Genomic DNA, 21,326 nt, shown 5'->3' with positions numbered 1-21,326 from the left:
CGCCCTGGAGCCTCCAAGCCACAACTAGAGAGAAGCCTGTGCACTGCAAGGAAGAGCCCACACATCACAATGAAAGATCCTACATGCCGCAACAAAGATCCCAAGTGCTGCAATCAAGACCCAACACAGCAAAAGAAAGAGAGAGAGAGGAAGGAAGGAAGGAAGAAAGAAAAGGAAGAGGGGAAATCAAAACAGTGTGTAGTTACAGACCAGTCTACAAAAAATACTAATCTCTAAGTTGTCATTATTCTAAATAACCGTGGGGTTGCCTGACATTTAAATTTTATTACTGAAAGTCATAAACAATTGACTTTATTGTATATTTGGGATGTCTTTCTGAAAAGGGCTTTAGAATTCAACCCAACTGCAAAAGGCTTAAGAAAAGAGTTCACTTGAAATAAAATAAAAACAACTACTAATGAAATTTTGTGCACATCCTTTGGGGTGTACTGATAAATTAATATGCAAGCCATTTTTGGAGGGTCTATATACCAGCTACGAATTTTTTATGCAGTAAATACGGTTTATACATAAATTATAAATTTATCCAACTAATTTGTTGAAATATTCTAATGAACTGGAACCACTAAGACTAAGAATATCCAAAATTTATAGTTTGAGTCTAAACTCGATTTCCCCCACTATTAATATATAGACGGAACCTCATCAATCTTGCCCCCCAGTGTTTATATGGGTATGTTTCCTAAAACTGTATAAATGTTAGATTTTTAATCTCTGGTAATACGATATTCCAAAGAAATTGCTTTTCTTCTTTTATTGTTCAGCTCAGTCACCTTCATAGATGCTTAACCCTTGCTAGTCAATTGTGTTATTTCATGTGCTTCTGGTTTTGTTTTTTTCATTTCCCTTCGTATAGCAATGTCTTTGTTTCTGGTTTGTAAGAACTCATTTATGACTAAGGATGTTAACCATTTGTTATGCAATGCAAATGAAATACCATATTTTACTGCCATCCATCTACTATGGTGTTTTGTATTTTGGTTGTGTATTAAAATATAATCATGTTGTGTTTTAAAAAATAAAATAAAAACAAAAATGCACACAAAAAAGAAAGGAAGGAAGGAAGGAGAGAGGGAGGAAAGAAAAAAAGGAAGGAAGGAAGAAAAGAAAAGAGGAAAAGAAAGAAAAGAAAAAAGAAAAGAGTTCACTTACAAAGAGACTGTACATCGCCATGGTGCGGTACCTCTCCTGGACATCCCGGTATCTTAGTTCCATGACTAAAGATTTACTTCTAATTTCTGCGATTGTTGCAAGGACAAACTTGAGATCTTCAAGGGTACTGGGGCTCTTCTTCAGGTTTTTGGACAAGAACTATAAAAGAAAGTTCAAAGAGACACTAAATAAGCATAGGGGGAAAAATACAGTACCAAACGAAGCCCTGACTATCACGAAAGCGGTTTTAGAGACGCCCTGGGCTCCACTACCTCTATTTCTTCATGCAGGTTATGGAGCTCCTCTCTGGCTGACTCATTGAGGAGCCTCCCGAGGGAAAACACCCAGGACCTGGCGTTTTCCTGCACGGTGCTCGCCAGGGGTCCGAGTTGAAGGCGGATGCAGTGCTCATCCTTGATCAAGGGGTGGTGCATCACTTCAGAAGCGATCTTGGAATAGAACTGCAGCTTCTCGTCGTACGCCACGCAAGGAGGCTTCTTGGCGGCAAACTTCTCCATCACAATGGCTTTGTCCAGTTTCCAGAGCGGCCGGTACCGCTTCCACTTCTGCAGGTACTTCATAAGATTGATCAAAATTCTGTGGACGTTCTGAGGGATCATAACAGCCTGCTCGATTATCTGAGGGTTCTGAGAAATATCATTGTAAAAGCTGATTATAACAAGCTCTTCCTCCTCTCCCTTCTGAGGGGGGCATTCTATGCAGCTGCCATTCATCCAGCGAACAAAATTCTGGCAAAATAAGAATCAGGGGAAAAGGCAGTCCTTTAGGATTTATTGTGCTTCCAATGCACATATCATATTCAGTAATAAGTCTTGCTAGTAAGGGATGTCACTTTATGATTGATAAATTGTGCTAGGTTGCAAAAAAATCACCACAATCCTTTGTTCCTCCCACCTAGAGATTTTGTCTGTTGTGAGGACCTATTTTCCTGCCCTGGGCTAGCCTGTGACTTGACTTGACCAACAGACAGGTGAAGTGGCGTTACGCAAGGTCCAAGCCCAGCAGCTTCTACTCTCATGCTCTTGAAACCTCTCAGCCACCAGATGCATGGGCTTGAGCTAGCCTAGGAGATGACGGCGACCCAGGAGAACCAGGGCTCCCCCAGCCAACAGCCAGCCAATTATCAGACATGCAATGGAGCACAACCAAGTTTGAATGCATAAAACATTAGATTCCATATTTACAGATGAAGAAACATAAAGTCAAGCAAAGCGACTCTCCAGTGTCCCAAAACAAATCTGTCACTGGGCATCGCCCTGCTGCATGGTCAAGTGCCTCTCTTCGACTGTCACACAGAATGAAGTGAGTCAGAAAGAGAAACACCAACATTGTATAGTAACATATATGCGGAATATAGAAAAATGGTACAGATCAACCGGTTTGCAAGGCAGAAATAGAGACACAGATGTAGAGAACAAACATATGGGCACCAAGTGGGGATAGCGGGTTGGGGTGGGATGGATTGGGAGATTGGGATTGCCATATATACATTACTAATAAGAAAAAAAAATATCAAACTGTACACTTTAAATATATGCAGTTTATTGTATGTCAATTGTATCTCAATAAAAGTTCTTAAAAGTCATAAAAAAAAAAAAAGCCCTCTTCTTTTAAGCAAACCGTGGGTGGTTACACATAACATCTCTGAACCGTAGTCTGGCTATCTGCAGAATGGGAATCCTGTAACAACGATGACTGATTCTATTGCTCACTGTAATACTAATTCCAAAAACTGACAGCTAACATTTATTTAGAGCTACTCATTGCCCAGCACTGTGTTAAGCGCTCTACGTGTTATGTCCTGTAATTCTCCCCACAGCTCTGGAACATGCACTGCATTAACATCTCCACTTCACAGATGAGGTAATTCAATCCTCGTTTACAACTTTTGCTCACTGTTTTCAGTCATGAAATATGAATCTTGAACTATGAATCAAATAGTACGGCCAAGCCAGAGGAAGTCACCTTGTCATAAGTGGTTATTTGCAGAGATGCTTGTTAATGAACCACATTTCCAACATTTTCCAAGAGGATAGGTAAAAATTCTTTTCATTTAAAAGAAAGCAGGGGCTCCCCTGGTGGCGCAGTGGTTGCCAATGCAAGGGACACGGGGTTTGAGCCCTGGTCCGGGAAGATCCCACATGCCTCGGAGCAACTAAGCCCGTGAGCCACAATTACTGAGCCTGTGCACTAGAGCCCGTGAGCCACAACCACTGAGCCCCCGTGCCGCAACTACTGAAGCCTGCAAGCCTAGAGCCTGTGCTCCACAACAAGAGAAGCCACGGCAATGAGAAACCATCACACCGCAATAAAGAGTAGCTCCTCTCGCCACAACTAGAGAAAAGCCCGTGCACAGCAAGAAAGACCAAAGGCAGCCAAAAATAAATAAATATAAAAAAATAAATAATAAAAAAAGAAAAGAAAGCATTTACAAAAATAATAATAATAATAAATAAAAGAAAGCATTTATGAAGACAAAATAATAGTCTTCACCAAAAAGCCTCAAACCCATCTGTGGGGCGGTTGGATTAAATTGGCATGAAATATTACAATTAACATACATAATGTTTCACAGAGAGTCTTTCTTATTTATGTACCTCTTGGAAATTTTTTGTTTTCCTGTTCAAAGACTTGGTAATGTAACGCCTATAAGTTAAGAGAATCTACGTGGCAGAGGTTTAATCAATAACTTATTTGCACAGATTATAAAATATGGGCAATTTATTCATCAATTTCCAAGTCCAGTGAAATGAAATTCCTTACTTGTAATATCTACACTTAGTTTTATGCTTAAAAAATGCTTGAAACATGTTTGACTTTCTGAACAAGCCAAGTGAAAAGAAAGATATTAGTGTCTTGAGGGGGTGTGACATCTCTTACCCACAAAGATGGCCTTATTTCCCCAGTGTTGGTAAGATGTAAACTTTGGGTTATTTGCCAACCAACACTCGTTCAGCAAGCACTGACTGAGTACCAATTATGTGCTAGGCGCTGTCTGAGGTGCTGGGGGTTCCAGGGTGAACAGACAGACACACAAAGTCCACAGTCTCATGGAACTTGCATTCTAGTGGCATGAGCTAGTCAGTGGGTGAACGAGCAAGTAAGGAAATAAGGAAAGGTCAGATGGGGATACGGGCTAGGAAGAAGATGGAGTAGGGTGATGTGACAGAGGAGGACCAGAAGGGGTGAGCAAGTAAAGGTCTGGGGGCAGAAGGTTCTAGGCAGAGGGAATAGGTAGTGCCACCATTTCAAGGAGGAAGTGGTGTTACCTGCTGGAGGTGCATCAGGCAGGAGCACAGTGGGCGTGTGCAGGTAGGAGCTGATCAGAAAGGTAGGCAGGTGCTAGATTGTGGGGGGGGGGGGCTCCTAGACCAGAGTGAGGAGTTTGGATTCTATTCTAAGTGCAATGTGAAGTCATGGGGTGGGGGGATGGGGGGGTTATACAGGGGATGACAGGAAACAATTCGTATTTTTAAAGGATAGTCCTGACCACCTGTGGAAACTTTACTGCAATTGTCCAGGTGCGGGACGATAAACCTGGGGTAGACTGGTAACGTGGAAAAGGAGAGAAGAGAGGAGATCAGAGGTGTGTTTGGGAAGCAGGTCCACCAGACTCACCGATGGGCTGTGGATGGGTGGATGGGAGAAAAGAGGGAGCAAGGCTAGCTCCCAGGCTTTTGGCTCAACCACTTGGCTTGATGTTGGTGCCGTTGCCTGAAGTAAGGAAAACCAGGGCAGGACAGCCTGCAAGTTGGGAAGCCAAGAATTCCATCTTGGACTCGCCCAGTTTAAGGTCCACGGGGAGACCGCCGGTAGGCGACTAGAAACGTGTGTTGTGCAGTAGAGAAGTCTGGGATGAAGATGGAAATGCGGCGATTGCTGCCATTGGGCTATTACTAACAGCCGTGGGACCGGACATGAGGATGTAGAAAGAAGATAAAGAGAGGTGAAAAGGGAGCCGGCATCAAGCCTTGGGACACCCCCAAACTTCAGAGATTTACAGAGGAGGAGCCAGGAAGAGACTACAGAGGTCTGGACAAGGGACAGAGCGGAGCCTGCGTTCTCCACCTCCTGGGGCACCTGCTGTCCACAACTGGCGGGCCCAGCCCTCTGAGACAAGGGGCTATCTGGGAAACACCACACAGTCTCGCCCTCACCTTGGTCATCTCCACACAGTTTCGGACACAGTGGACGCACATTTTGTCGATCTCGTTTGCATTGGGGTGCAGGATGATTTCAGGCGCCGTCAAAATGGTTTCCGTTTGGAACAAAGGGACGTTTCCAAGGATTAAAGAATTAAAGGACTGTAGATTCCTAGGAGGGGTTAATAAAACAGACTCAGGACTCGGCGACGTGAAATATACCTGACAGCAGGTGAAAACAGCTAAAGGCAGACATCACCTGTAAAAAGCCTACGACAAGGAATAACACATTCTAGGGTTGTAATGGACAGTATGGGGCAAGTTTCATTATACACCCCTTTTATTTTTTTAATTTTTGGCCCTGCCACATGGCATGCAGGATCTTAGTTCCCCAACCAGGGATCGAACCTGCACCCCCTGTAGTGGAAGGGCAGAGTCTTAACCACTGGATTGCCAGGGAAGTCCCTATATACCCTTTTTATGGACAAAATTTTACAAATAGTTCATTTCTACTCTGGGGAAGTTAATACCTATTAGTTAGTTAGAAGATACTTAATAGTGATAACTGCAAAAGCTGTTTGACTCTGGTTCAGGAAAAATGAACACCCATGTGTCCCATCTGCCTGGCCCACTGGACTCTGTCCTTTCCAGGATTAAATCAGGGACAACACTGGGATGGATGCTTCATTAGCCTGCAAATGGTCCCCCCATCCTCACCCCAATTCAGTAATCCCTATAGCCAGAGAGAGCGTATAAGACATGGAACTCTTCTCTCTCTCAGAATAAATGCAAGCTCCTTCCAGGCTCTTTGTGAGGGGCTCTTTCCTGGCCCCTGCGCCCTCAGCTTCCTCTCCTACCACTGACGTGGGAAAAATACAGAGGAGCTCAGGAAAAGCTTAATAACCATACAGATAGGTTACAAAAGACCATTAACCAGACTAAAGAATGCCACTCTTGCCACTAACTTTCTTTTTCTGGAAAATATCGGTTATTTTTTATTTAAAAATGTTATTTACGGGAACTCTACTCAATACTCTGTAATGGCCTATACGGGAAAAGAGTCTAAAAAAGAGGGGATCCGTGTATAACTGATCTACTTTGCTGTACAGCAGAAACTAACACAACATTGCAAATCAACTATACTCCAATAAAAAGTAATTTTAAAAAAATAAGAATAAAAATGTTATTTAGGTTAACATGAAATAGGTTTATCATTGTTATTTTTGGATGAATGGATACATATTTTAAACATTTCCGAGTTTTCATTTGTGATGTGGCACATATTGGTAGTTATAAAATCCACAAAATGTCAAGAGGGAGGGGATATAGGGATATACGTATAAATACAGCTGATTCACTTTCTTGTACAGCAGCAACTAACATAACATTGTAAAGCAATTATACTCCAATAAAAATCTGAATTAAAAAATTAAAAAATTTAAAAAATTTTTAAACATTAAAAATAAAATCCACAAAATGAAAGCTTTGGCATGGGGGCAGCGGCAGTTCTCACCCTCTTCCTTCCTCCCTTCTGTTCCTCCCACGTGGCCTCTGGGTCTTCACACTGGCCTTTGTCTTCCCCAAGGAAACTCCACCCCTGCCAGCCTGCTCCTTATCTGCAGGGTCCGGCTAAAACATGGCCTCTCCTTGGCCTTTCTTGACCACCCAATCACAACAGCCCCTCTAGTCTCTCCCCACAACATTGTTCTGCTTTATATCTGTCACAGAAATCCTGTTTCCTTGAGTCTTGTATCTCTCTCCTGTGAGGATGGAGAAGTGCCAGAAAAATAGGGGTTTTTTCTGGTCCAATGCCTGGTCCAGTCCAGGCTCTGCTACGCCTTGCAATGAATGAATGAGTGGATGGATGGATGGGTGGATGGATGGATGGATGGATGGATGGATGGATGGATGGATGGGAAAATGGATGAACGGATCAAGGAAAACGTAGCATATTAGACAGAGAAACACTCAGGAGGTAGCCCTATATGAGGGGTTGCTTTTTTTTTTAAACTTATTTATTTATTTATTGGCTGTGTTCGGTCTTCACTGCTGTGCGTGGGGCTTTCTCTAGTTGCAGTGAGTGGGGGCTCCTCTTCATTGCGGAACACGGGCTTCTCATTGCAGTGGCTTCTTTTGTTGCAGAGCACGGGCTCTAGGTACGCGGGCTTCAGTAATTGTGGCACACGGGCTCAATAGTTGTGGCTTGCAGGCTCTAGAGCACAGGCTCAGTAGCTGTGGCACATGGGCTTAGCTGCTATGCAACACGTGGGATCTTCCTGGATCAGGGCTCGAACCCATTTCCCCTACATTGACAGGCAAATTTTTAACCACTGCGCCAGCTAGGAAGTCCCTGCCTTTCTTTTTTTTTTTTTTTCTGGCTGCGCCACGTGGCGTATGGGATCTTAGTTCCCCTACCAGGGATTGAACCCGAGCCCTTGGCAGTGAAAGCAAGGAATCCTAACCACTGTACCACCAGGGAATTCCCGAGGGACTGCTTTAAGAGTCTAAGTTAGAAGCAACGTTAAAAAATAAATTAAATGTGTAGAAAACAGATTTATTTAAAGGATCAACTCAGTGAAGTCTGTCAAACTGCATCCAAGAAACAAGGAAACCAAAGGTCTTTATTTATTAATGCATTATTCCAATGTGGATTCTAGTAGCTCACAAGGATGCTTTAACTACAGTAGGAGACCCTAAAATCAAAGTGGGATAAAATAAGAAAAGAAGAAAACACTAGTCAGGGGCAGTTTAGTGGAGTGATACTGGCCCAGGTTCAAATCCCAGCTCTTCTTCTTACTAGATCTGTGGCCTTGGTGGGCTAGTCACTTACCCTCCCAATAGTCTATGTCCTCAACTGTAAAATGGGGATGAGAACTGTTAAAGAGCATAACGTGAGCCTGGTGCAGAGGAAGTTTTTACACATGGAAACTTTAAAAACAGAGAGAGGGGGAATTCCCTGGTGGTCCAGTGGTTAGGATTCCTGGCTTTCACCACTGGGGGCCCGGGTTCGATCCCTGGTGCTGGGGAACTAAAATCCCACAAGTGCTGCAGCCGAAAGGAATAAATTAAATAAATAAATAAATAAATAAATAAAAACAGAGAGAGGATCAAGAATGAGACTAAAAATGCAAATCATCAATACCTGTACACTTGCTGCATTCAGGCTACAAATTTGGTTCTAAGCTTCCTGGTGGCCACAGAGGAAAGAGAAAGCTATGAAGTCAATAATTCATAGTGTTCATACCATTTAAAAACAAAACAGGGACTTCCCTGGCAGTCCAGTGGTTAGGACTCTGTGCCTCCACTGCAGGGTTCAATCCCTGGTCAGGGAACTAAGATCCCGCACGCCATGCAGCATGGCCAAAAAAATAAAATAAAAATTTTAAGTAATAATAATTTTTAAAATGATAAAAATTATTAAATGATAAGAAAGAAAAAAATTTTAAACAACAAAAAATCAAAGAGGAAAGAGAAGAGGAAACGTACTTTCTCAGGAGGCTCAGATCAGAAGGGAAATTAGAGAAATTGCTTCTGGGATTCTTCATAAGGAAGACATGATGAGATGAACACCACCCTTGACAACATGGAGGTAATAGCAACAGTGCTGAATTTCACAGGCTGGTTTCTAAGAATGAAACCATGTGATGAAGTCTAGGAACTTGGCTCTCAGCCAGTCTGAGCTGCAGGGCTGAGACTGTGAGCTCCAGGAGGGAAGGGACAGCCTCCATGTGTCTGAGGCTCGCACACACAATAAGCATTCGATACACACGTGATGCCCATTCCAGCCCGGGGGTTTACTTGAGAACATAGGGAAGAGTTCAGGCACCATACATCCTTCAAATCAACCTCTCGCAATGTGAGTGAGGGTGTCGTCTGCGATTTTGTTAAATACTGGCTGACAGGAATTCTCTGTTGCCAGCTGAACACATACATGTGTATGTCTTTCAGACAGTGGGGAGAGGGATAATTTCCTTTTCTGGGTGTTGAGGGACCTAACAAGAACATCAGCCGATGTGACTTTCCAGCTCACGTTCTTCTCTTGGCACTACAGTATCACCTCAAATTACAACTCTGCCCATAATGAACCTCTTATTCACCAGCACTGCATATTTTTTAATTTATTTATTTACTTATTTATTTATTTATTGGCTGCATTGGGTCTTCGTTGCTGCGCGAGGGCTTTCTCTAGTTGTGGCAAGTGGGGTCTACTCTTCCCTGCGATACAAAGGCCTCTCACTGCAGAGCATGGATTCCAGGTGAGCGGGCCTCAGCAGCTGCAGCACATGGGCCCAGAAATTGTGGCTCGCAGGCCCTAGAGCGCAGGCTCAGTAGTTGTGGCGCACAGGCTTAGTTGTTCCGTGCCATGTGGGATCCTCCCAGCCCAGATATCGAACCCGCATCCTCTGCACTGGCAGGCGGATTCTTAACCACTGTGCCACCCGGGGAGTCCCCAGAATTGCATATTATTATCTTTTACAAGTTATTTGTTCATTTCATGGGTGTTTTATCATTCATTTCTTTGACCACTAATGAGGATCAATTTCTAAATTTTTTGATAGCTGGAATTCTTTTCTGCGAAAAATCTCATCATGTCTCTCATTGCCTAGTCACTTTTCTCACTATATTACAAAAACATTTCCATAAATTAAGGCATAAAAGCATGTTTGCTGTAAATTCTTTTCCAATTCTATCCTTTTAGTTTGTGATACAAACATTTAAAGTTTTTGCATCTGACGTCTGTCCATCTCTTCTCTTATGATTTCTTCCTTTTCTTCTAGAATAGAAAATTCTCCCTGTCAGAGGGCTGATATATATCACATACAGTTTTCTTTTTTAAAATATGGTTTTAAATTTTATCTGTAACTTTCACATCTAACAAATGTATCAATTTGAAAAACAAAAACAAAAACATGAGCCAAAATAGAAAGTCATCCTTCCATCCTATGAGCACCCTGCGGCCAGACAGCAGACTTACTGTCCAGCCGATTTGAACTATGGACCACGTATTAGAGAACATCAGGAAACATTACTAAATTTTTTAGTACAATAATGGTTTATGGCTATGTAAAAGATGTCTGTTTTTGTGTGAAAGATGCTAAAATACTCAAAGGTAAAGTGGCAATGGAATCAATAACTTATTTTAAAATGATTAGCAAATATACATATATAATATGACAAAATGCTGTCTTAAATCCAGGTGGTGGGCACAGGTGTTCCTTGTTCATTGTATCATTCTGTTTATTTGAAAATTTTTTAATAATAAAAAAATAATAGTAAAGCCAAGGGAAAAAAAAAAAAAAGGTGGCCAAAACAGAAAGTCACCCTTCCGTCCTATGAGCACCCTTTGGCCAGAAAGCAGACTTATTGTCCAGTTGATTTTTGTTCTATACCTTGTGGCCCCCCTTTCACTATTCATATATGTAAAAGACTTTAATTTATGCACACTGTCTTTAATACATGCTGTATGAAGCTGAACTTACTTCAGGATGAGCTTCGTCAGGACCTCGTAGATTCTATTTTCCCAGTATTCATAGTAGGAGGCCAGCCTGGGGGCCTGGCCCGTGTTGGTATGGATGACCAGCCCCTCGACTTTGGTCAGCAGGGGCCCAATGGCAAGATACCACCTGACCATGTGGTCCACATCTTTGGCTCTTTCTCGTTCAATGTGCTCAAAGAATTCCTTCACACCTGTAGTGGAAGACACCTGTTACAGCTCTTCAAGAACACGGGAAAAAACGTGGCTCAAAAAGCAACCTGAACATTAGCTGTATATCTTGCAAATACGAAAGCAGCCTCTAATCTTGACCACAAGCAGAAAATAAGTCAACACCACCCAAGCAAGACGCATCCAAAGCGAAAAATACATGACAACATGGGAATGAACGCCAACTGTACATGCTTTGCTTTGGGGGCAATCTTGCTTGTCTTGAATTGCTCGTTAACTAGTCTTGACTTCCTTGTTGACTAGTTCAAGACCACTTAAAATACCCTGTTTGAACAAGTAAATGTGAGCCCATAAAGCACAGTTCAGCTTACTGTTCTAAAGTTATTGACAACAGTACTATTGATTTTCACAGACACGGGAATCTGTAAAAGTATGTCAGCAATACATAAAACAAGGCCAAAAGTAAGAATTATCCCTGACCTTTTCAAGTAAATGCCTGGGATCATGAGGCATGGCTTTATTCCATTCATGGAATAAACTGTGTGTGTGTTTGCACGCGCGTGTGCACAATCGTGACCAGGAGGTTTTTCCATTCCTTCCAGAATCAGAGAAACAAGAAGTCAGATCTACCTGGGAGTTCTTCCTCACTTTTAGGGGCTGGATATTTAAAGAGATTTATGGACTCTATTAAGGTAAGTCTGGAAGAAATGTCATCTGCGTTCTTATGAATCTGGTGGACGAGGGATTCAAATTTCCCGATGGCCTGTTTGCACCGAGTTATGTAGTCAGCAATACCTTCGGAGAAAAAGAGAAAGAACAAAAGAAAGACCGTCGGCTTTCAACTCTTCCTTTCCATATCCCTCCCACCCACATCAGTAATGTCAACACCAGCATCAATTCACAGGAAAGACCCTGCTCCTTCCATCCCCTTGCGTCTTTGAGGTGACAAAGATCCACTCGGTCCCTGAGGATTGGAACAAGGAGCCGATTCCAGGATCAACCAAACGATACGTTTCTTCTGCTCACATTTTAGCATAATCGTATCTGAAGCACGGTGGGGAGAAAGAGCAGCTACAACCCTCTTGTCTTCTCATTGCCGTGGCAACCCAAACTCTCCACGATGTGCAACCCTGCCTACAGTTAGACAACCCTCTGGCCTGTTGCTCAGAAAAGTCAACAGCAAGGACGTGAATAGTAAACCTGAGTTAAGTAGTTACGATCGGTTGGGCGGTGGCCTAAGCATGTGACGTTTATTACATGATCGAATCCTTACAACAACTCTATGAGTCAGCTACTAAGATTATGCCCGTTTTAGAGATGAGGACACGGAGCCTCGGAGAGGTTGAGTCATGTGGGTAGAAGCTGGACTTTTAATCCAGAGGTTTCGCTCTGAAACCCACAGTCCAAACACACGTGTTCTCTGTACGAGGGAGAAGGAAGGAAGGAGAGAAAAGGAAATGACAGAGAAAAAAAGGGAGAAATTTAGAGCGGGAGAAGGGAAAGAGAAAGAAGGGGGAAAAAAAGAACATAAATGCCTTGTTTATTTTAAAAAGGAAAGAAGAAGTAGATGTACTTTTCCTTATTCCTCCTGCTAAATACAACTAAGAACCCTGCACATTATCCAGAAAACACACACAAGACTCTGAAAGGGGGAGAGACAGCCAACCAGCGGGGACCCCGGGATCCTAGGAATGCCGTGGTGGTGAGGGCCCTGGGATCTTTCTCCTGGAATCTACATCCCAGACCTCGAGTTAAAGAAGCTGGTGGCCCATAAGTGTCCACAGGTACAGACACACACGCACCAGAAAAAGCCTCAAGAAACGCTTGTTTTCTCTGACCAGAGGACTAGGAAAGGGATGTCCTAGCAAGACAAAACTTTAGACAGTAACTGCTCTGCTCCAGCCAAACACCACAGACCAACGTGTGACCTCACCCTCCCCCGTGCCAGAAGGGCCAGGTCGGGGGGCCTAGACTTCCACCCTCAGCACGTGGTAACGAGGTGCCCCAAGCCCCTGCCCCTCATGCCTGCCGTGGTGGCATCAGAGGAGGCCACAGAGGTAGACAGGACTTTCACCTCTACCGTCCAGCAATGAGCACCACCCCTCCCACCCCGCAGTGTCGCCGGAGACCGCAGGGGGGCTGGGACCCCCCACCCTCCCAGCAGACCGTCAGTGCCGGCTGACTGGGGAACCCGGATTTCCACCTTCACCGGACAGTAACAAAGGAGCAATCGAGATATCCTCAGAAGGAGGGAAACGAGGCGATTACGTCACCAGCAGACCTACACTACCAGGACGGCCACAGGATTTTTTGCACCCCGAAGTCTAAAAGGCAATAGATGGATGAATTATATTACCTAGTGAGTTCCAGTTTAACCTCTTATATCCAGACCTAAACACTCTGACTAATTCCTGGGAATGGTCGTTAAGGAGAAGAGCCTCTGCCTCGTTTAACGTTCCGATGAGCGTGTGGTAATGGTCCAGCACACGCTGGATCCCATCCGTGTACCTGCACATTACAGGAAAGCCACCGACGTGAGAAGAAAACGGTGGAGCTCATTAAAAGCTTAATAACCTTACAGCTAGGTTACAAAAGACCATTAACCAGACTAAACATTTTAAAGAATGCCACTCTTCCCATTAACTTTCTTTTTTGGAAAATATGGGTTATTTTTCATTTAAAATGTTATCTACAGGAAACTCTACTCAATACTCTGTAATGACCTTTACGGGAAAAGGATCTAAAAAAGAGTGGATATGTGTATATGTATAACTGATTCACTTTGCTGTACAGCAGACACGAACACATTATAAATCAACTGTACTCCAATAAAAATTAATTTAAAAAATAAAATGCTATTTAGGTTAACATGAAATAGATTTATCATTTTCAGATGCATGAATAAACACATATTTTAAACATTTCTTAGTTTTTATTTCTAATGTGGCAAATACTGGTAGTGGTATAATCCACACAAATAAAAGCTTTGTCATGGGGGTGTTTCTCAATAATTTTGAAGAGTGCAAAGGGGTCCCAAGGTAAAAAATGTTTACTGTTGATTTAAGAGAAGCATCTTTTTACCTAAGAAATTTGTCTTCCTGGAGGGCAACGTTCCTTGCTAATTCGGGGACAGGGAACCCCAGCTGTTCCAAGTACTTTGTTTCGTTAATAATCTCCCTGAGAGCAGGTGAAAAGTTGATTGTGAAAGCAGCCCCCTTGTCAGAGTTCAGGGCATCATCACCAGCAGAAGAAGCCTGTGGGAAAGACGGTGTTTGTACGAAACACGTGGGAAGGGTGGTCCAAGAAGCACTCAGATCAACGCAACCCAAGCTAAACGTGAACCTGGGGACTTCCCTGGTGGTCCAGTGGTAAAGAATCCGTCTTCCAATGCAGGGGACGCGGGTTTGTAAATAAATAAATAAATATTTTTTTAAGTTGATTCGAAAAAGATCAATGGAGGGTCCTTGCTGCCCCGACAGACTGGGGAGCTGGCCGGAACTAGCTAGAATTCAGAATTCTGGCTTCCCTCGAAACATTAGAAAAGCTGATGACAAATGGCAAAGAACAGACTGAAGCTGGGGAGCGGCTGCCCCTTTTGAATAGGACACGAGTCGGTAGGTTCCTGATAGGCCCTACCTGGCCTCTTCACACATTTTAGTACCGAAGATCTAAAACCACCAGGCCCAGGTCTCTCCTCCCTCACTGCTGCTATTTATTTATTGAGCACTTACTATGTGCCAAGCCCCACACTAAAGATGCAGATGAATCACGTGAAATGACATTTTTCTGTAGGTTAAAAATGATCAACCGTCAGCTGCTTCATATACGGTTCCACTACTACTTTGCATGTTTACGATCATCTGATCCAACTCGTTTTACAAGCTGGGTCCCTGGGGCTCAGAGTTAAGCCACCTGCCCAAGGATTCAGGAGGGCTGCCTGATCCAGCCTGTTCCCTGATCGTGACATTTTGCTGCCTCCATCTCCACCCTTTCTGCCTCTCTTCTCCCCGGTCAACCTCTGCCCTCCTTTGCCTTTGATTTTGGAACTATCTCTCAGTTGTGTGAGAGTCGACACATCAAACCTCAAGGAAGTGGTAGTCACCACCGCCTTACGTGGCCACCGTAACCTGGCAGGCGGATCTGGAGAGACGCACCTTAGTAAGCAGACTCTTCTTCATGAGAGTCGGCAGGACCTGTTCTGTCGTCTCTTTCCACTGCTCGTACATTTTATCTTCATAGTCTTTCATGGTCCTACCCACTTCCAGATATTTTTGCTTTACCTATCAAAGAAGCCAGGCAACTGTCATTTTGTCCTTGAAAATAACATTTTCTCCTCTCTCTTTAAAAAAAAAAAAATTATCAGTTCACATTTTGCAGAAGGAAGCAAGCAGATTTGCACAAATGTTGGAGGGTTTGTCTGCCATGGTACGGCTTGAAATCTAGGCTGATGAACAGGGCTCACAAACCTCAGCCCATGGGTTTGGTGCAGCCCAGGAGCTAAGAATGAAGGAACACGAAAAGAACAACCGTGCTTCCTGACATGTGAAAACCGTATGAAATTCAAATTTCAGCGTCCATAGTGAAGGTTTGTTGGACCACAGCCATGCCTGTTCATTTACATGTTAACGATGGCTGCTTTCCCGCTACAAAGGCATAGTTGAGTAGTTGCAAAAGGGGCCTCAAATGCCTAAGATATTTACTCTCTGGACCTTTAAAGAAAAGGTTTGCCAAACCCTGTGATATAACAGACAAAAGTGCATGGGTCAGGGAGGAAGAGCATTATCAGGGAGAGTGTGGTCACCCTCTGGAGAGGCGGAAGGGCAAGGTCAGGGGGAAGTCATGTGACTGCCACCTGGAAGATGTCATAGGTAGGTATGGATATGCGGTCCCGAGGGACCACGGGAAAGACCTTCTAGGTTGCAGACATGGATTTGAAATTGAGCTGCTTCTCAGGCAGGCAACCCTGTAGAGCCCACTCCACACCGGCAGCCACTTGGACCGAAGGATCCTCCTGGACGCACTCAGAGAGGTTGCCCATCTAGAACTGAACCGTGAAATACAAAAGGGGACACTTCCAGCGGAAGCAACATACTTCTCTTCCCCGATCGCTGTCCAAGATCTCCTCTACTTCTTGAAATCTGAGGATGGTGTGCTTAATTCGGAAGAGCAGGGACCGTTCCCAGTAGATTGCACCTGCTACCGGCGGGTGATTCTTATACAGCGGTGGGTTGTCAAGGTTATGAACAAAGATTTTGTGAACTATGTCAATCTGCAAAGCAACCAAACGTATTATTTCATGAGCGACAAGCATCAGCGTGCGAGCTGAGATTTAACTTCCGGTTGGTATCTTTAAAGAAATGAACACAGAAAGTGAGGTAATGATCTAAGGTACAGAACAGGACATCTGCTACTTACCTGTTATTTACTACTTTTCTTATACTCTGTAGGAATTTTTTGTTTGGTTTAACATTTGTAACGATCCAAACTGTCTTATACTTACAGACTGTGTACCATTATTTGACAGACCTACTGGAAATTCTGAAATCTGTTCTAGACGTGGCTGGTGGCCAGGCCTGCATTGTGTGTGTGTTCATGTGTGTGTTTGTGTGTGTGTGTGTGTGTGTGTGTACAGGCCACTGAGGCTTTATAATTATTTATGTAATAATATTTTTTAAATTGTGGTACAACATGCATGACATAAAATTTACCATCTTAACCATTTTTCAGTGTGCATTTCAGAGGCATTGAATACATTCATGACGTTATGCAACCTCCCCACCATCCACCTCCAGAACGTTCTTCATCTTGTAGAGCTGAAACTCTGGGTACCCATGAAACACAACTCCCCATTTCTTCCTCCCCCAGCCCCTAGGAACCACCTTTTTACCTTCTGTCTCTATAACTCTGACTCCTCTAAATACCTCATTTAAGTAGAAAATCACAGCGTATCTGTCTTTTTATGACTGGCTTATTTCCATCAACACAAAGCCCTCAAGGTTCATCCATGTTGTAGCATATGTCAGAATTCCCTTCCCTTTTAAAGCTGAAAAATATTCCATTTATGCATAAGGCATATTTTGTTTATCCATCCATCTGTCAACGGACCCTTTTTGCTGTTGTGAATGGTGCCGCTATGAACATGGATGTTCACATATCTCTTCGAGACTCTGCTTTCAATTCTCTTGGGGTATATACGTGAAATGGGATTGCTGGATCATACGGTCTGGGCTTGCGTTTTAAAATAAGCATTTTGCACTCTAATGGAAGTAATTAGGTGTCAGAGGCAAAACAATACCCCCCAAAAAATGGCCCTGATCCCCAGAACCTATGAATATGTTATGCTATATGACCAAGAGGAATTAGGTAGTAGATGGAGTTAAAGTTGCCAGTCAGCTGACCTTAAAACAGGAGATTATCCTAGATTATGTGGGTGGGTCCAAGGTATAACAAGGGTCCTTACAGCAGGAATGTGTACGTGAATGCCCACTTGATCTTCGCACACGGGTAGCTATGACTGCTACACTATTGCTACTGTGATTACTGCTACGACTCCTCACTCAGGGCCCACCATGATGTGAGGCATACCATATTGTACTTCATAAATTCTTACTGAATTCCTCTGCTACAAAAACAAACCCACTTCGTTTTGGTTGTATGACATGCTTACTTGGGAAAATTCCACAGTTTCTCTGAATTGAGACAAGAAAGACAACAGTATGATCTAATTGTTTACATTTTGCCAAGTGTATTTTTACTGCTACAGAAGCCATAGATTTTCCAGTTACCTCTTTACAGTACTGTGCAAGAATATCATTAAATTTCATCATCATTTGTCGATTAATGGCCTCCCGTGAACGAATATGCTTAAATTTTAAAAGCATGTCAAATGCTGCTTCAGCTGATCGAAGTGTCTTAAAAGACTCGTCAATAAAGTTTTTTGCTTCTTTCTCAATAACCTGTAAAAAAAAAAAAAAAAAGCCAACAAAAAAACCCTCATGACCCTGTAAATTATCCCACAAAAAAACAAAATGGCTAGAAAGGAGCAAAAAACCAAATCAGTGCCTGGAGAAACTTCCATTGTGCTTTAGTGGAAGCTGAGGTCCAGTTAAAAATGGCAGCCTGGGGACTTCCCTGGTGGTCCAGTGGGTAAGACCCCACACTCCCAATGCAGGGGGCCCGGGTTAGATCCCTGGTCAGGGAAGTAGATCCCACATGCATGCAGCAACTAAGAGTTCACATGCCATGACGAAGATCCCATGTGCCGCAACTAAGACCCAGCACAGCCAAAATAAATAAATAAATACATATATATATATATTTTTTGTTTGTTTGTTTTTAAATGGCAGACTGGCTACATTGGTTTTCTGCTGCCTCTCCTCCAGTAGTTCAAAATGATGGAAAAGGAAATTTTTAAAGTATTAACTCATATCAACAAAGAAACACGGGCTTCCTAGGTGGCGCAGTGGTTAAGAATCCGCCTGCCAATGCAGGGGACACAGGTTCGATCCCTGCTCCAGGAAGATCCCACATGCCTCGGAGCAACTAAGCCCGTGTGCCAAAAAAACAAAAAAACAAACAAAGAAACAGGAGAGGACACAACAGCAGAGATAGTTCAGGAATTTTGGAAAGGAGAGGAACTTAACAGAAGGCAGAGAATTACAACTAACGCTGGCAATGTGCGGGCAGGTGGGGACACCTGTTTGTCCCCAAGGAAACCTCTGGAAGGCTGAGCATTTAGGGGCACCAGGCACGTGGAAGGGGAGGGGCAAACAGAGGATCCCTTTCTCCACCCCACACAGCCAGGCCACTCAGGACACAGCCTCTATATCTCCGTCCCCACCCGACTCCATGCAGAGTGGAATGTTAATTCTAAGAAAACTTAAATCAGAGTGACATCAGACTTCTAATGACACTGGAAGCTAGGAACCAATGAAGAACAGCTTCACATTTCTGAAGAAAAGTTATTTTCAACCTTGAATTCTATACCTATGACTTCAGAATTCATACATGCAAGACTCAAAAACATATATGTCCCATGAAACCTTTCTCAGGAAGCTATTAAAAAATGTGCTCCAGGGCTTCCTAGGTGGCACAGTGGTTGAGAATCCGCCTGCCAAGGCAGGGGACACAGGTTTGATCCCTGCTCCAGGAAGATCCCACATGCCACAGAGCAACTAAGCCTGTGTGCCACAACTATTGAGCCTGTGCTTTAGAGCCCGTGAGCCACAACTATTGAGCCCATGTGCTGCAACTACTGAAGCCCACGTGCCTACAGCCCGTGCTCCGCAACAAGAGAAGCCACGGCAATGAGAAGCCCGTGCACCACAACGAAGAGTAGCCCCCACTCACCGCAACTAAAAAGAAAGCCCACGCACAGCAAAAAAGACCCAACACAGCCAATAAAATAAATAATAAATAAATAATTTTTTTTAAAAATGTGCTCCAGTAAAACAAAGGAGCAAACAAAGAAAGAGGAAGCTGTGAACTCTAGAAATCAGGATCCAACACAGATGAGAGAAGATAGGAAGTCCTAGGGCAACTGCTTCACAACAGGTGTGAGGCGCAAACCGGAGCAGAAAGACAGTGAGCTCTGGAAGAAAGGCCTCTGGAAAAATAACCGCACTGATATGTCACAGCAGATGGAACCCACTATCTATAGATGTGTGGAAGAGGTGTTGGGGCAGCTGGGAAAATTAAAATGCATATAAATAAAATAAAAATAAAAATATGAATAAAATACAAACAAAGCAAATAAAGCAAAAAATAAAGCAAACAAAAATAAAAGCAATGATTAATTCCAGGAAAAACGAAGGCTTGGACAAAAAAGGTGGCATGATTATGATAGACTTCTTGGCTCAGCACTGAAAACCGTTGCATGGACATAATGAGTAAACACTGACCATTAATGTAACCAAAAGTTATTTAAAACTATGTTAGGTGACAGAGAGGCAAAGGGGATTAGGAATAGAACAGTCAAGTTTATGTCTACTCTGAAAAGTTGAGAGAGGTCTAAAATTGATTAAATTCGATAAATCAGTAAATAACCACATTGGTATGGAAGTAAACAGCAAAAGAAACATCTAATATTGTGAAAAATGACAGCAAGAATGGGGATGGTGAGGGGGTAAACATGGAGATGCTTTTTCTCATTACGAGCAGTTTAGTATTACTTGATTAAATGACTGTGATGTTCAATCTAAAAGTAAATAACACTTAAAATAAAAGCTGAGGATAAACTGGATACAATTAAAACGGAGATGTTTCTATAACCCAAGCAGAACTACCTGAAGTTGCCCATATGGAAACGGAGCAGGACCCTATGGTCCTTGCCCCACCATGTCCTCATCCTGCTTTTGTCTGTGGAAAAACTTTAGCCGAACAATAAGTTTAATCAGAGAAGTGAGAAAATGCAGAAACAAAGGAAAACAGTCAAAGGAGACCAAATAATAATAGTTTGGTCATTAAGCAAAGTCAAGGACCTTTAGTTCCTCCTCAAGGGCTCTAGATAATAGTCTGAGCCCTATCCTGTGCGCTGTCTTGTAGAGACTGAAACCCCCACCAGGTGGAAGACGTTAACGGCATGATGACCAGGCTGTAGCCATGACGTAAGCTTCCACAATTCCGAGAACTGGCCTCAAAGAAATGGGAACAAACCGCCCCTGGAACTGAAGACTAACTGTACTTAAAACAACCCAGATGACGCTGGTCAGACTTCCGATAACCGATTTCAAGGTGCCTGTCGAGCTGCCTGTGCTGTTTCTGCAGGTAGCCCCCTCCCTCCGTCTATAAAAGCTCTTGCCCACTGATCGTCAGAGGCGGGTTGGGAGGGTCGGCCTTAGCACAAGAGTCTGCTTCCCCACCCCTGGTTACCTGCATCCAAAATAAAGCACACTTTCCTTTCCACCAATCCTGCCTCTTTATTGGCTTTTGAGCGGCGAGCAGCCGGACCCCACTTTCAGTTACAATATGAAAGAAGCTCTGGGGTTATTAAAACATAAAACAGGGATGTTACTGATAGTGCTTCGTACGTGTGGCTACAAAGGTGAGCATCTGGGGCCATCCTATCCACGCTATGTGCAGTGAAATCATATTCTTTTTGACCGGCTCTGCCTCTGCCACATCCCAGGCCACAACCTCTTATATCACCTCCCCACTTCCTGTCCTTCCCTAGCCTATGCTGCAGCCAGAAAAACCCTCCTTGGCTATAATTTCTGATTATATCACTGCCTTAGTCAACAACCTTCAATGGCTCCCTACTGCTTACTAAATTAAGTCCCATTCTTCACCCCAGCCACTCTACGTCCTCTCCAATTATACACCCAACC

The 21,326-nt window shown here is 43.4% G+C and overlaps 1 protein-coding gene across 2 annotated transcripts in view; it reads right to left on the bottom strand.

The window, feature by feature from the left end:
• The window catches only part of DNAH10 (dynein axonemal heavy chain 10), a 152,261-nt gene that overhangs the window by 106,217 nt on the left and 24,718 nt on the right, over nt 1–21,326 (bottom strand). Inside the window, exons 12-21 of one of the 2 annotated variants that reach the window (XM_057744253.1) lie at nt 17,787–17,957; nt 16,094–16,270; nt 15,156–15,281; nt 14,083–14,255; nt 13,358–13,509; nt 11,632–11,796; nt 10,817–11,024; nt 5,352–5,508; nt 1,446–1,922; nt 1,174–1,332 (exon numbers count right to left, since the gene is read on the bottom strand). In XM_057744253.1, the coding sequence (XP_057600236.1) occupies nt 1,174–1,332; nt 1,446–1,922; nt 5,352–5,508; nt 10,817–11,024; nt 11,632–11,796; nt 13,358–13,509; nt 14,083–14,255; nt 15,156–15,281; nt 16,094–16,270; nt 17,787–17,957 (1,965 nt within the window). The remainder of the gene's footprint in view (nt 1–1,173; nt 1,333–1,445; nt 1,923–5,351; nt 5,509–10,816; nt 11,025–11,631; nt 11,797–13,357; nt 13,510–14,082; nt 14,256–15,155; nt 15,282–16,093; nt 16,271–17,786; nt 17,958–21,326) is intronic. The other variant, XM_057744254.1, reaches the window with a different exon arrangement.

This window comes from Hippopotamus amphibius, chromosome 8, assembly GCF_030028045.1.
Source record: "Hippopotamus amphibius kiboko isolate mHipAmp2 chromosome 8, mHipAmp2.hap2, whole genome shotgun sequence".
Taxonomy (NCBI): Eukaryota; Metazoa; Chordata; class Mammalia; order Artiodactyla; family Hippopotamidae; genus Hippopotamus; species Hippopotamus amphibius.
Note: the sequence above shows the minus strand (reverse complement) of the source record. Positions and strands in the feature narration are given on the sequence as shown.